General features: G+C 70.3%; 1 protein-coding gene across 1 annotated transcript in view; it reads right to left on the bottom strand.

Moving 5' to 3' along the window:
* Positions 1–11153, bottom strand: part of CCDC187 (coiled-coil domain containing 187) — a 55372-nt gene extending 44219 nt beyond the window's left edge. Inside the window, exons 1-5 of the mRNA XM_058301382.2 lie at positions 11010–11153; positions 6152–6308; positions 3650–4140; positions 2202–2300; positions 423–518 (exon numbers count right to left, since the gene is read on the bottom strand). Coding sequence (XP_058157365.1) covers positions 423–518; positions 2202–2300; positions 3650–4140; positions 6152–6276 — 811 coding nt within the window. The 5' untranslated portion in view covers positions 6277–6308; positions 11010–11153. The remainder of the gene's footprint in view (positions 1–422; positions 519–2201; positions 2301–3649; positions 4141–6151; positions 6309–11009) is intronic.
* Positions 11154–12987: the final 1834 nt, after the last annotated feature.

Genomic DNA, 12987 nt, shown 5'->3' with positions numbered 1-12987 from the left:
GCACACCCGGCTGCGGAGGGACACGCGTCACCTCCACCAGGCCTCCCGCTGCAGAAGGCAGCAAAACGCAGCAGCAAGGTAAACGGCGCCGTGTAACAAAAGAAGCCGACACACCGCGTCTAAACCCACAAAGCGCGCTTTCCCCGCCTCCACGTAGGTCGTGTCCACCGCGTGCCACGGCTGTCACGAGGAGTCGACCACGCGCGTTAAAGCGCGGCTGGAGAGCTCCGTGGCTGCGATGGCCTCCTCTTCGGGGTCCTCGGGCTTCCACCTCAAGCTGCGCCCCCTGCGCAGGCTGGACCCCCACTTCCCCAGCAGCGGTCGAGTCCCCGACCTGAGACGCAGCCGCGGAAACCGGACCCTGCGCGGTGGAGCACCCACCGGCTCAGGCCCTCCCCGGCCGCCCTGGCGCCTCCGCCTACCTTTGCTCTTGGTGGTTCTTCTAGGGGAGGGCGATGCGGGCGCCTTCTCTCTCTTGCAGGAACAGCTCTTGGTCCTTCTGCCCCTTCCCCGCGGCGCTGCCGTGAGGAAAGGCGAGGGAGGTGAGCAGCCCCGCACGCTCCCGGAACTGCGTGCCACCAGCCCGCACACCAGGTGGACGGCTCCCCAGGCAGTGCTGCGCCCAGTGGCCCCAGGGGACACAGCCTCCGCAAGGACCACCTGGGGGTCTCCTCAGCCGGGGCCAGGCCCCCGCTGCACGCAGCCCTCCCCCGCGGCCCATGCTACGCCCCCTGCTCTGCTGGCCCCCCTCCAGGTGACGGCCCTGAGGACAGGAACCTGCTTCACCCTCGGGGGCTCATAAATGTTTGTTGAGTGAATAAGTGACAGCGAGGGCCAACCTGCAAGCGAACACACTCCACCAGGGCGTGGAGGCAGGTTGAGCGAAGGCGTGCTCCGCTGCAGTGAGGAGGGCTGGCCACCACACCCACCCCACCCCACGACCTGGGGACACCCCAGCGGGCGCAAAGGCAGGGGCCAGCCAGGGAGGAAGCTGCTGGGCTGCTCGTCTCTGTCCATGGCTGGAGGTGGGCACTGCATCTGGACACCCCAAAAAGCTAGCGGGCTGGTGAGCTGTGGGAGAGGCCGGTCCTCCAGGGGTCCGACGCCCACCTCATCCCCCCCACAGAGGCCCGAACAGCCGCGGGCAGCCCCGCCACGAGCCCCTCTCTCCGCCCTCTTTCCCGGCGTCTTCAGAACCCTGCCAGGGTCGCCTCTCTCTGGCCCTCCCTTCTCTGACCCCGTCCCCACCCCGAAAGCACAGGGGGCCTGCAGACCCCAGCCCACCAGCCCGGGCACGGCAGATCCAGCTCCTTGGTGCTGCCCTCCCGCCCGGGAGCGGCTCTGCCCCTCCCCTCCCAGCCCCCTCCCCACCCCTTCCCCCATGCCCCCTCCCCACCCCTTCCCCCATGCCCCCTCCATCCTCACCCCTTTCCAGCCCCACCTCCTCCATCCCCCTCCCCCTCTCCATCCCCGTCCCCCTCCATCCTCGACCCCCTCTCCATCACCCCTTTCCACATTTGTCCCCCTCCCCATCCCCACCTCCCCCTCCATCCTCGCCCCTTTCCATCCCCACCCCCTCCATCCTCATCCCCCTCTCTATCCTCACCCCCTCTCCATCCTTCCCTCCTCCATGCTTGTCCCTCTCCATCCTCACCCCTTCCCATCCCCAACCCCGCCCCCCGCCCCGGGTGGCAAGTCACTGAGCGAGCAGAAGCCTAGCATTGCCCCTAAGCCTTCCCACCCCTCCGGAGGTCAGCGGAGCTTCCAGCACGTCCCCTGCCAGGTGGGGCAGCTGCCCAGCAGGGCTGACCGAGAGACGGGTGGGCAGGGTCTCCGCCTGCACGGTGGGAGCGGGCAGGGACACGAGGGCCCCAGGCTCAGCCCCAGTGGTGGGCTCGCGGCCAGCCAGGGAAGACCGTACCTATTCTGTGCCCGGGACGCCCCTGCCGGCCCCTCCAGCGCTGCAGGGTCAGTCTGGACCCTTCCCTGCTGAGCAGGCAGCCTCAGAGGGCTAGAACGAGGGCTCCAGAGAATGGCAACCGGGTCTGAATCCCCGCACGGGCCCTTTCCAGCTGGGGGTCCTCTCTGGCCCTCAGTGTCCTCGTCTCTGAGTGGGGACTGTGACGGAGCCAGTCACGTGGGGTGAGCAAGGAGCCACACGGAGGGCCCAAAGGCCGGACACCGGCTGCAGAGCCACTCACCTGAGGCCTGGCGCTGGGGGCTGTGGAGGGGCTCGTACCCCTGGTTGGCAGGCGCCCCGTCCTTGCCTCTGCTGTCAGCCGCCCTCATGATGCTGAAGCCTGGGGCAGGGTGACAAGAGGCAGCATGGGAGTGGGGTTCGGTGACGGGCGCAGGGGCAGAGCCCCCGCTGGCAGCCGTCAAGGCTTTAAACCGGAACCCGTGGCCGCCCCGCATCCGGAACGCACCCCGCGGGCTCCCTCCCGCCCGCGCCACGCTCGTCTCGGAAGCAGGCTGTGGCCACGCTGCTCTCGGGGAAGCCAGGGCCGGCACAGACGGGGGGCTTCACAGGACAGGCCAGAGGGAACCGCCAGCCCCAGGCCCGGCGCAGGGCTGCAGCAGCGAGGGCGCGAAATCCCAGAGTTTTGCACCAAGAGAGGTGTAGGTGCAGAAGACGCCAGAAGACGTTAGCCGGGCAACGGGGGGCGGCCAGGGCGCCCGCGCTCTGCATCGTCCAGTTAGCCAGAGCCGCTCGGACGAGCGCCAACTGCCCTCTCACTGCTCATCTGTGCTCCCTAAACGTCCTACAACCAATAGCTCCTGCCTTTCTCCTCGAAACAGAAAACGAAGCTAATGTTTAAAAATAAAAAGCGAAGCCAGCCCCCCTCCTAGGGGTCTCTGTAGGAAAGAGGGGAGCAGCCCAGCACCGCCAAGGGCCCCCCTGCGCCACGCCTTCGCCGGCGGGGAGGCCCCCAAGGGCAGCTAACTGTTCACACCTTCCCTGCCTCTGCCGGAAGTGAAGCGTCCCACGCAGGCTTTTTAAAGGGTCGTCAGTGCCTGCACCCTCCCCACCACCCGCCGCTGGCACCCCGGGTTTCCAGGCCGCCGGTCCACACGGGCCCGCACCCAGGGAGCACGGACCCCCAGCCGCCGCGCACCCTTCCGCTTCCTCGCCTGCCTGCCACGCCTTCACCCCGCGGTGACAGGTTCAACCGTGTCCCCCCAAAGTCCCATCGAAGCCCTAAGCCCCGGAACCCGACAGGGTGACTGTTTTTGGAAACCGGGTCCCTGCAGATAGAACTAGCTACGGCGACGTCGTGCGGGAGAGGGGTGGGCCCTAAATCCTGTAAGGAGGGGTACTGGGAGGCCGCGGGGCGACGGGGGCAAAGAGGAGGGGCTGCGCTGCGGGCCCAGGGCGCCAAGGCCGGCCTACACGGCAGCCGGGAGGGGCCGGGGGCCCCCCCCATTTCAGACTTCCAGCCTCCAGAGCCGCGAGAGACATTTCGCCCCCCAGAAACGAAGCCCCCTCCCACGCCGGCCTCCTCCCCTGATCGCGTGCTTCTCCTCGAAGCCCACTTCCCAGGGCGGGGGCCCCCCCACCAAGGCGCCCACCTTGGCCCCCCCGCCCGGCCCGGGGCTGCCCGCAGGCCCCGCCCTCCCCCTGCGCCCCGCCGGGCAGAGCCGCGCTGACCTGGGTATGCTGGGGCGGAGGGCGCGGGCGCCACCCTGCGGGTCTTCCTCTGGGGCGCCGGGCGCAGCGGCCGGCAGAGGCGGGAGGCGCTGGAGGGCACCGAGGTGCCTAGGGAGCCGCAGCTCGCCTGCCAGCGCGCCTGCGCCCGAATCTTGTCCCGCAGCCGCTCCAGCCGGGGGTCGCCCTTCCTGGGCTGCCGCTGGGGTCCCGGCGCCAGAGGGGGCCTCTCCCGCCAGGGCCCGTGGGGGGGCGCGCACGACTCGTGGCCCCCCGAGGAGCCGGACAGGCGGCCCGACGACACCAAGCTGGCCCCGTCCGGCGCCTCGTCGCCTTCTGACCACATGGGCTGGCTGCAGCCGGGGTCTCCACTGTGGTCGGACCGCACCCCATGGGGAGGCACCCCCAGGACGCCGGGCTGCCGGGGGGACCCGGGCCACCTCAGGGCGGCCATGAGGTCAGCCTTGGCTGCAGGACGACGCACCTTGCCTTCCCTTGGGAGAGAGAAACAGGACGGGGGATCAGGCATCCGGGGGTACCGCAGCCCACGAGGGGCTCCCAATTCTCGGGGACCCTCCTGCCCCCTACTTTTTCTGTTTCCGAGTGTCCCCAGCCTAAGGAAGGACGCAGGGCTCTCCTGAGTGTGGGAGGTGACGGACAGCGCCCACCTTCTTTCCTGGCCCAGAGCCTGACACCCCCGCTTTAGAGATGGGGAAACTGAGGCTGGCAGAGGCCAGGCCGACCCTGAAGGCGTGCACCAGGGCCGGGAATGGGATCTTACACTCTGACTCCAAGTTCCCGCTCATCACTCGGCAAAGGCAGGGCGCCCGTCTGCAACGCCGTGCCCAGCCCAGGGTGGGGGCGCGCGCACCCAAGTCTGCGCAGGTACTACCTGGGCTGGGAGCTGGCCCTCCCGTCTGGGGGCGCCCCACGGCCGTCTTGGGGGCAGAGCCGGAACGAGTCCTCCGGGCCGGCGGGGAGCAGGCCCACGGCCAGGGTGGGCGCGGCCGCGGGGCCCCGGGTGGCGAGTCCCGGGTTCGGCCCCCAACCTCCACCCCCGTCCAGGGGGTCCGACGTGCTTTCACATGGCAGCCTCGTGGTCTACCGCTCCACCTCTGTCACCGCTCGAGACGGGGCTGGCCGCTGGCCTGCCCTGGATGCTGGCCTGAATGGGTCCCCGGGCCCCAGGCACACACCCTCGGGACAGTCATTGAAATGGGGGGGCACGGAGGGCCACCGGCCCTGGGCTGGCCACAGCCTCGGGGGCCTCCCTGGTGAGCTGCCTGGCCGTGGGAAAGAACTCTGGGGGGTGCCCATGACAGCATAATAACCCCATGTCACTCAGTGACAGCTCAGGCCCCCAGCTCCCCAGCGGGGCCCAGCTGCACCCCCTTCCCAGCCCACCCAGGCACCAGGGCCAAGGCCAGGTGAGGTGGCCCAGCTGGGGTGGGCGTGGGGTCAGCCTGGGGCCCCGGCAGAAGCCCAGGAAGAGGCGGGGGGCAGCGGGGGGCTCCGCAGGGCAGATGCGGGGCTCAGGCGTCGAGGGGCAGGGGCTGGGCTAGGGGCTGGGGGCAGGCAGGCGAAGCAGCTGGGGTGCATGGCCCCCAGCAGGGGCGGGGCTGAGGGCTCAGCCCGTGTCTAACGCGAAGCACGCCACCCCTTCCAAGGCCACCGCCTCGATGCTCGGGGCTGGGTCAGGGGAGGTGGGTGCCGGCTCCCCACTATCCCGGCCCGGGCGTGGGCCCAAAGGAGTCAAGAGCAGCGCCAGGGTTGCGTCCTCCGTCCCCTGGCCCATCTGACCTCCAGGAGGCTTCCTGTCTCCTCGGCAATGACCCTGCAGGATGGGCTGGCTTGGGCTGTCTGAAAGGCACGGGCTCCAGGGTCCTGCAGAGCCGGCTTCAGAGCCCACCCTGCCCCCAGCCGGCGGGGTAGCCTTGGGCAACAGGAGACACCCCCCCCCCCCAGTATCGTGAGCGCTGGGCGAGTTCGCTTCTGGGGGAGCAGCACCGGGGGTGCTGAGGATGCTACTGTCAGCCCCGTTTTTAGGAACTGCCTAAAGCGGCTCCTTCCCTACTGTGTCCAGAAAAAGGGGCGTCTACAGCCAAACCCCCAGTTCCGAGGCAGGCCTGGAAAACGGGGCATCATCCTTGAGGCTTATTCCAATAAGCTCTTCCCCGGAAACAAGGGGACAGGAGGCTGCCGACGGCTGCCCAGCTCAGAGGGGGACAGGGCCCCAGGCGGGGGCAGCACCGGTCACCAGCGGGCATGGCCGAGGGGCAGGGCTGACGGCTGCAGCCACGGAGGCCTTCCCGCCCGCCCAGCACTCGCGCCAACTGACCAGCAGCTGCGGGCAGGGGACACGGGGGGCGAGGACAGCTCCTGCCCAGCAGATACCATGCCTCTGTGCCCCCCAGCCCCCGGCCTCCCCCACGTGCAGAGGCCCTCAGGCCTGGGCGGGCAGGGCCTGCCCCGGCGTCACGCCTCGTGGCCCGAAGGACGACGTACCTCTGCAGCCGAGTCCCTCTGTCGGCACTGTGGCCGCCGTCCAGCTCTGCCCTGTCCTCCTGGCCAGGAGTCCCACCCTGCCCGGGCTCGCCGGCCCCGGGGACGTCTCCTGGGGAGGCTGACATTGATCACGGGTGGCCCGTGTGCCTTACGACGCCTGAAAGACATCAGCAACCCCAGAGGGAGCACCTGGAGGTTCGGAAGAAGGTTCCAGAACTTTCTAGGCCCTTCCAGTAAACGCTGCAGGGAACAAGGATGTTTGTTCCTCAGGCCAGACACACCAGCTCCGATTGTACACAGACTGCAGGCAGCTTTGGCCACAGCCGCGATGGCAGGCCTTGGGAGGGTCCCGGGAAGCCCGGAGGGGGGGGGGTGGCCATGGTGTCCCCACGCTGCCCTCGGGGCCTGACCACTCTGAGGTGACACCTGCCGACGGCTCTGCTCCAGGCTGCCTTCCGCTGCCGCAGAGCCCGCCTGTTCCTGATCCAAGGTCCCCCCAGTTCCCCGCCACCATCTCCACTGCCCCCGAGCCCGCCCGCCTGCAGACGCGGGGCAGCTTTTCTGAGGGGTCCCCTCTCCCTGCCAGGCCTTCAGGCTCCCCAAAGCAGGGGCGGTCCTGGGGGCGCTCCCCCCAGCGTCCTCCGGGGCTGCTCCCATAGACGCAAAGGGCAGCGGTCCGGGCCAAGGAGCAGAGGAGGGGGCCGCCCGCGAGCAGCCCTCCCCAGGGGCGCCGGGCGCTCCTTGCCCCCGCGGCGGGAAAGCAGCGCAGGCGTCGCCGCTGCCCCTGACTCCTCCAGGCCCGGGTCCGCGGGCGCGGGGCGCCTTTTACACGCCTGACTGTCAGCAAAGGCAAAATACGGAAACGTGCGCGGCGGGGCGGGAAGAGACCACGCGCAGCTCCGCGCGCCGCGGCGCCGGCCGCCCCTCCGCCCGCCGCCCGCCCTCCTCAGCCCCCGCGCCGCTGCGCGCTGGGCGGCCGGGACCCGCGCCCGGGCGACAGACGCGACAGACGCCGCGGGCGCCCCCTGCCGGCCGCCCCGGGCCCCGGGCCCCGCCCACCCGCTCGCCGGCGCCCCGCCCCGCCCTCACCTGCGGCGGGGACGCGGCCGTGCGCCGCTCGGTGCGCGGGCCGGGGCCGCGGGCTCAGGGGCCGGCCCGGAGCCAAGAGGCGGCGCCCTGGCAGCCCCCCCCACCTAGCGTCCCCGCAGCACCTCCCTCCCCAGGTCCCCGCAGCCCCCCTCTCCTCGGGTCCCCGCAGCGCCCCCAACCTGGCGTCCCCGCAGCTCCCCCCCTCCCCAGGTGCCCACAGCCCCCCCACCTGGCATCCCCGCAGCCCCGCCACCTGGCGTGCCCGCAGCTCACCCCCCCAGGTTCCCGCAGCCCTCCCACCTGGCATCCCCGCAGCCCCCCTCTCCCCGGGTCCCTGCAGCCCCCCCAACCTGGCATCCCCGCAGCCCCCCCACCTGGCATCCCCGCAGCCCCCCTCTCCCCAGGTCCCTGCAGCCCCCCACCTGGCGTCCCCACAGCCCCCCCACCTGGTGTCCCCGCAGCCCCCCCACCTGGCGTCCCCGCAGCCCACCTCTCCTCGGGTCCCCGCAGCCCCCCCACCTGGCGTCCCCGCAGCCCACCTCTCCTCGGGTCCCCGCAGCCCCCCCACCTGGCGTCCCCGCAGCCCACCTCTCCTCGGGTCCCCGCAGCCCCCCCACCTGGCGTCCCCGCAGTCCCCCTCTCCCCGGGTCCCTGCAGCCCCCCCCACCTGGCGTCCCCACAGCCCCCCCAGCTGGCGTCCCCGCAGCTCCCCCCATCTGGCCCGCTGCCGTCCCACCGGAGGCTCCTGGCTCCAGGCTTCATGGTGGGCTCTTCCCAAATTTCCCGCCTGCCCCCCCCCCCCAGCACGCAGCCAGTTCCATTCCAGCCCCTCCTGGCGCATCACGCCGCAGCCCCCCACTGACACAGGCTTTGCCCCTCGCACAGCCTCCTTGCTCCCCCTTCTTCAGGGGCTGAATGGTGGTCCCCAAAAGACACGGTCAAGCCCTCAGCCCTGTGCCTGTGACGCGACCTCGTTCGGGAGGAGGGTGACCAGTTGAAGATGAGACCGGTTAGCGTGGGGGGGGTCCCAAACCCAACACTGCGAAATGAGGACCCAGACACGGGATGCCGGGTGACGGAGACAGCCACGATCGGGGGCACCGGGGAGGGCTGGTCACCCCGAGGCTGGCGCGGGCAGAGGCCAGGAGCCCGTCCTCCCTGCCGGCCCCCGGCCCCGCCCACACCTGGATTTGGGGCTGGGGCCTCCAGGATGCGAGTCGGTGGTTTCTGCTGTTTTAAGGCGCCGGTCTGTGGCCCCAGGACACTCAGCGCGCGGCCCCTTCCCGGGTTGCGCACAGAAAGGCGCTGGCGCTGGAGGCGCTCCCCGCCGCGCTCCCGGGCTGGCACGCTCGCGCTCCCTCTCGGCGTGGACGGCACCTGCTCTGGGGGCACGGCTCCTCTAACGCCTGCTCCGTGCACCCTTGGATGTACCTGCTGGGCCTCATCTGCCTCCCCCACGGGGCTGGGGACCCCTCGGGGCAGGATGCGCTGCACAGGCTCGCGTGTATGGCGCTGTGCTCAACAGCACCCCAGCCCGCCAGGCCCAGGGCCACAAGTTGACAACGTCCCTCTCCTGCTGCCCCGCCAACAGTCCCCTGTGAAGCTCAGACTGTCCCCGGTCCAGAGGCCTGGCAGCGTCCCAAAGGTCACACTGGCCTCTGCCAGGGGCCACATCCCCAGGAGAGGCGCAGCCCCAGGGGCCCTGCTGGGGCTGGGGGAGCCCTGGGGGGAGGGATGCTTCTCAGCAGGGATGAGCTGGCACGAGATGCAAACGGAAGTCCACTCCCAGCCTCACCCCTGGGCCCCCGACAGCACTGCCCGGCTCCAGCTGGTGGCCTGGGGCAAGCTGGCCAGCCTCTGGGCAACAGTCTGCTCATCAGGAAAGTGGGCAGAAGGCCAGTCCACTTCCCAGGGCTCTGGCAAGGCTGGAAGACACGGATCAGAAGTCCTGGGGTCTGCAGCTCAGGCCTGCCCATGGGGCCCTCTGCCGGCCCTGCCGGCCGACCCCAGGGCCCACACCGGCCGCCCAGGCCCTGGTCTCCTGCCCAGCGGACTCACCGGGACAACGGCTCTGCCCCTCGGAGCCACCGGGGCTGCCCCTTGCCCAGGCCGCCGGGTGCACGACCGCACCCTCAGCCCACTGCAGCGGTGGAAAGCACACCAGCGCCCCATCCGCGGCGGGTGCCCGCCCCTCCCGCAGCCTCTCTGGCAGCTTGGCGGGGCGGGGCTTCCTTCTGGAAGCTGGCATTACCCGGCTGTCATTAGCAACACTGTTTACGTCTCACCACCTCACCCAGAAAAGCAAACCCCTTACAGGCCCGAGCAGGCTCGGGGGACAGGGGCAGTGGGGTGCCAAGGGAGAGAGGCCCCGCCCCCAACCCCGCCTTCAGCACAAGGAACTCTCGGCAGCAACCACACCCGAGGCCCCTCCTCAGCCCCTCTCCCCCCACCCCCCGCAGCGGGCAGACCTTGACCGCCTGGCACCCTGATGAGCTGCTCGGGGGTCCTGCCCGTAAGCCATGGGCAGTGGGGCCCCAGGACAGGGCGCTGGGCTAGAGGGTGTGAACAGAAGCACGACGGCAGCCCCAGCTCTGGGGTACCGCCGGGCTCTGCCACCCCCAGGGAAGACGGCGGGCGGCGGGGGGCGGGGCCAGCCAGCCGCTCCCCAGGGAAACAGCGGGCGCCCCGGCTGCAGGCCCTTGGGGACCGGCCCCACGGAGCTGGCAGATGCAGGGGCGGGAACAGGGATTTGGGGGACAGCATTCGGAGGAGGCGCCGTTGGGGAAACCAGATGGCGGCGCAGAGAGAAATCCTGTGCTCCAGGGCCTCGAGCGCCAGCCCGGTCAGCCTCCAATGCCAAAGTCAGCCAGAGCCGAGGCACAGGGGGCCCGCGGGGGCTGCCTCCCAGGCGCCAGGCCTCACCCAGCACGTTGCCTGCATGCTCTCGGGCGCCTTGAAGCAGCCCCACTGGTGAGTCCTGGGCCGCGGGCGCACAACCGCGAGGGCAGAGCAGAGACAGAGCAGCACACCCCTCACCCCAAGTTAGGGGAGCCCAGAGCAGTCGCCGGCACAGAACCGCCGCCACCCAGCAGTCCCCGGGACAAAACCATCCTCAAGGGCTCAGGTGGGCAACTGGGGGCCACGGCCTGGGGGGGCTCAGCTGAGGGGCTCCGTCGGGGGGCTGATCTCTAAGTTGCACTTTCCATGTCTCAGTGGGAACCCTCCCCAGCAGGTCGGGTTGGCCCACAGAGCAGAGGGGGTGCTGGCCGCAGGGGGTGCTCCCAGCCAGGGCGGCCTCTGCCCCCACCCCACTAGCCAGCTCAGGACTTGCAGGCCAGGCCAGATGCAGAACGCAGAGTCCCCCCATTCTGGGGCCAGGACTGTGTCCACACCATGTTACACACGGGGACAGAGAGAGGCAATCTAGTGCCTGGGCCACTCAGCTCAGCCTGGGGGCCAGTGGGGGGGCAGTGGGGGGGCTAGTGGGGGGGCAAGGGGGGGGCCTGAACCCAGAGGTGGGGTGGCCCAAGGGGCAGGGTCCCAGCGGGGCAGCCTGACTTGGGCTCGGAGGAGGCCCCGACCCCTCCAATGGGCCCCCCAGAGGGATTCCCCGCCCCAGGAGAGCAGTCTGGAGAAGGGGTGCATTAGTCTGTGGGGGGCCCAGTCCATGGAGAAGGAAAGGCCAAGCCTGGGCTCTGCCTCTGGGTGGTGCCTCAGGGCCCCCCACGCCTGGCTGTGGGGTCGGCCTGGACGGGGCTCAGGTACTCACCCGCGCGCGGGCCCCAGGACCCCTTCTTCCCCGGCCGGCGCCGGGGGGCAGCCATGCTGTGCAAGCGGCGCGGACACAGGGACCCCGGAGCCAGCGCCTCCAGGGAGGCCGCGCAGACGCGCGTTGCCAGAGAAACCCCGGCGTCCTCGCGGGCTCCTCCTCCTCCTCCCGCGGAGCCTGGCAGCCCCGGGGACCTGGCGCCCCAGCAGCCACACGCCGGGGACCTCACCTGCACGCCCCGCCCCCCACCTGGGCGGGTGGGGGTGGGGCACCCAGCCGGGGCTCTCCAAGTTCGGGACCCCAAAGGTGCAGGCTGGGAGGTGGGGGAGGACCTCGGCACCGCCCAGAACCCCGCCCCCCGACGTCTCCCCGCAGGGCCGCCGCCCCCTCCCCTCCCCCCTCTTCCCCGGGAACCCAGCCCAGTGACCCCGAGCAGCTTGGGACCTGATTCCAGCCAGGCCCTTCTGAAACCCGGTGACACCTGGCACGGCCACACCTGGAGATGAGCCGTCCTGGGCCCGCCCCCCGGCCGGAGCCTTGGTGGGCGAGGCAGTGGAGTGCGGAGGGGGTGTTTACCCCAGACTGCAAACCCGCCTTGTCCCAGCCCCGGCACACGTGCTGCGTGAGCCTCCCTGAGCCCTCCAGACCGCCGCCTGGGGTGGGAGCAGGGCCCCCTCCCGGGGTGATGGAAATGGCCTTGACCTAGAGGCGCTGCACTACCCAGGATGTGCTAACTGCCCCTGAGATGTTCCTTAAAATGATTCTTTTTTCGTCATGTGAATTTCGCCTGAATTTTTTTAAAAACTACACCACCACACTGGCAAAGCTAGGGTGTGGCTGGAGCAGGCGGGTGGGCCCCCCGGTGACGGCGGGGTCTCCAGCCTCAACCTGCTCCCCGGAGGTGTCCCCGTTCCCCCCTGCGTCCACGGCATGCACACTCACAGGACCTGCTCTTTCCCCCGCATGCCACAAACTACAAAAGCGGTTTGCAAGCGGGGGCACGCATCGTCGTGCAGGGAGGGGCTTCTGCCCCGCTCCCACCCAGCTCGGGCCGCTGGCGCCTGCGGGAGCCCAGCAGACCCCGGGTGGGGGGGGAGGCCTGTGACCTCCGCAAACTCAGGCCCCCCCAGCGCGGATTCCGCCGCGGGAGAGAGGCCCCAGCAGGTGGCGCCATCTCCCACCCAAGGTGGGACCAGGTGGCTCTGAGCAGCATCTGCTCCCAAGGAGCCGTGCCCCCCAGCACAAAAGAAAAACCACTCTAAATGAAAGCCAGTCTTTGTCCAGAATTTTCTCTTGGTGCCGCCCAGGAGATCAGGGTTTGGGGCCGACTTGCAGCTGGCCTGGTCCCAGAACTCAGGGGTGCACCTGCTCCCTGGAGGCAGAGTGGGGACCGCTGCCCCTCGGCCCCTGGGGAGCTGCTGACTGTCCAGAGAGCAGGAGACCGGGCAAGGGCCGCCTCAGACCAGAGTTGACCCCCCTGCTCCCGCCCCTAACCCCCCCCACCCCCCGCAAGCCACGGCTGAAGCTGTGCTCCTCTGGGGGCAGAGGGTCTGGAGAGTCCCCTGGGCAGCAGGCAGCTGTGTTGTCAGACTTGACTCTGCCACATATCCCTGCTGGCGCCTGAGGCTCGGGCCCTGGGGGGCTGTTCCCATACGTGCAAGGGCTCAGGTGGGGGGGCGACCTGGGGTGGCAGGTTGACGAGGTCCATACAGGCAGGGACACTGGAAGAAGCCCCCACCTGAGGGCTGGGCCCCCGGCCTGTCGCAAGGAATGCTGCAAAACGAGGCCCGAGGAGAGGGACCCCCACTCTCCCAGGGGTCCGCCGCGCAGACCCAGCCGTCCCCGCCACCCCCTCATGCTCCCCCGGGGGTCCTGGCAGCTGCCCAGGGGGTGCCACGTGAGGCTGCGTGAGAGGCCGCAGATCCCCAAAGCACCACGAATAAAACAAATTCATTCTCTACTGTTGCCAAAAAGGCAG

Source organism: Dasypus novemcinctus, chromosome 8 (assembly GCF_030445035.2).
Source record: "Dasypus novemcinctus isolate mDasNov1 chromosome 8, mDasNov1.1.hap2, whole genome shotgun sequence".
Classification (NCBI taxonomy): domain Eukaryota; kingdom Metazoa; phylum Chordata; class Mammalia; order Cingulata; family Dasypodidae; genus Dasypus; species Dasypus novemcinctus.
Note: the sequence above shows the minus strand (reverse complement) of the source record. Positions and strands in the feature narration are given on the sequence as shown.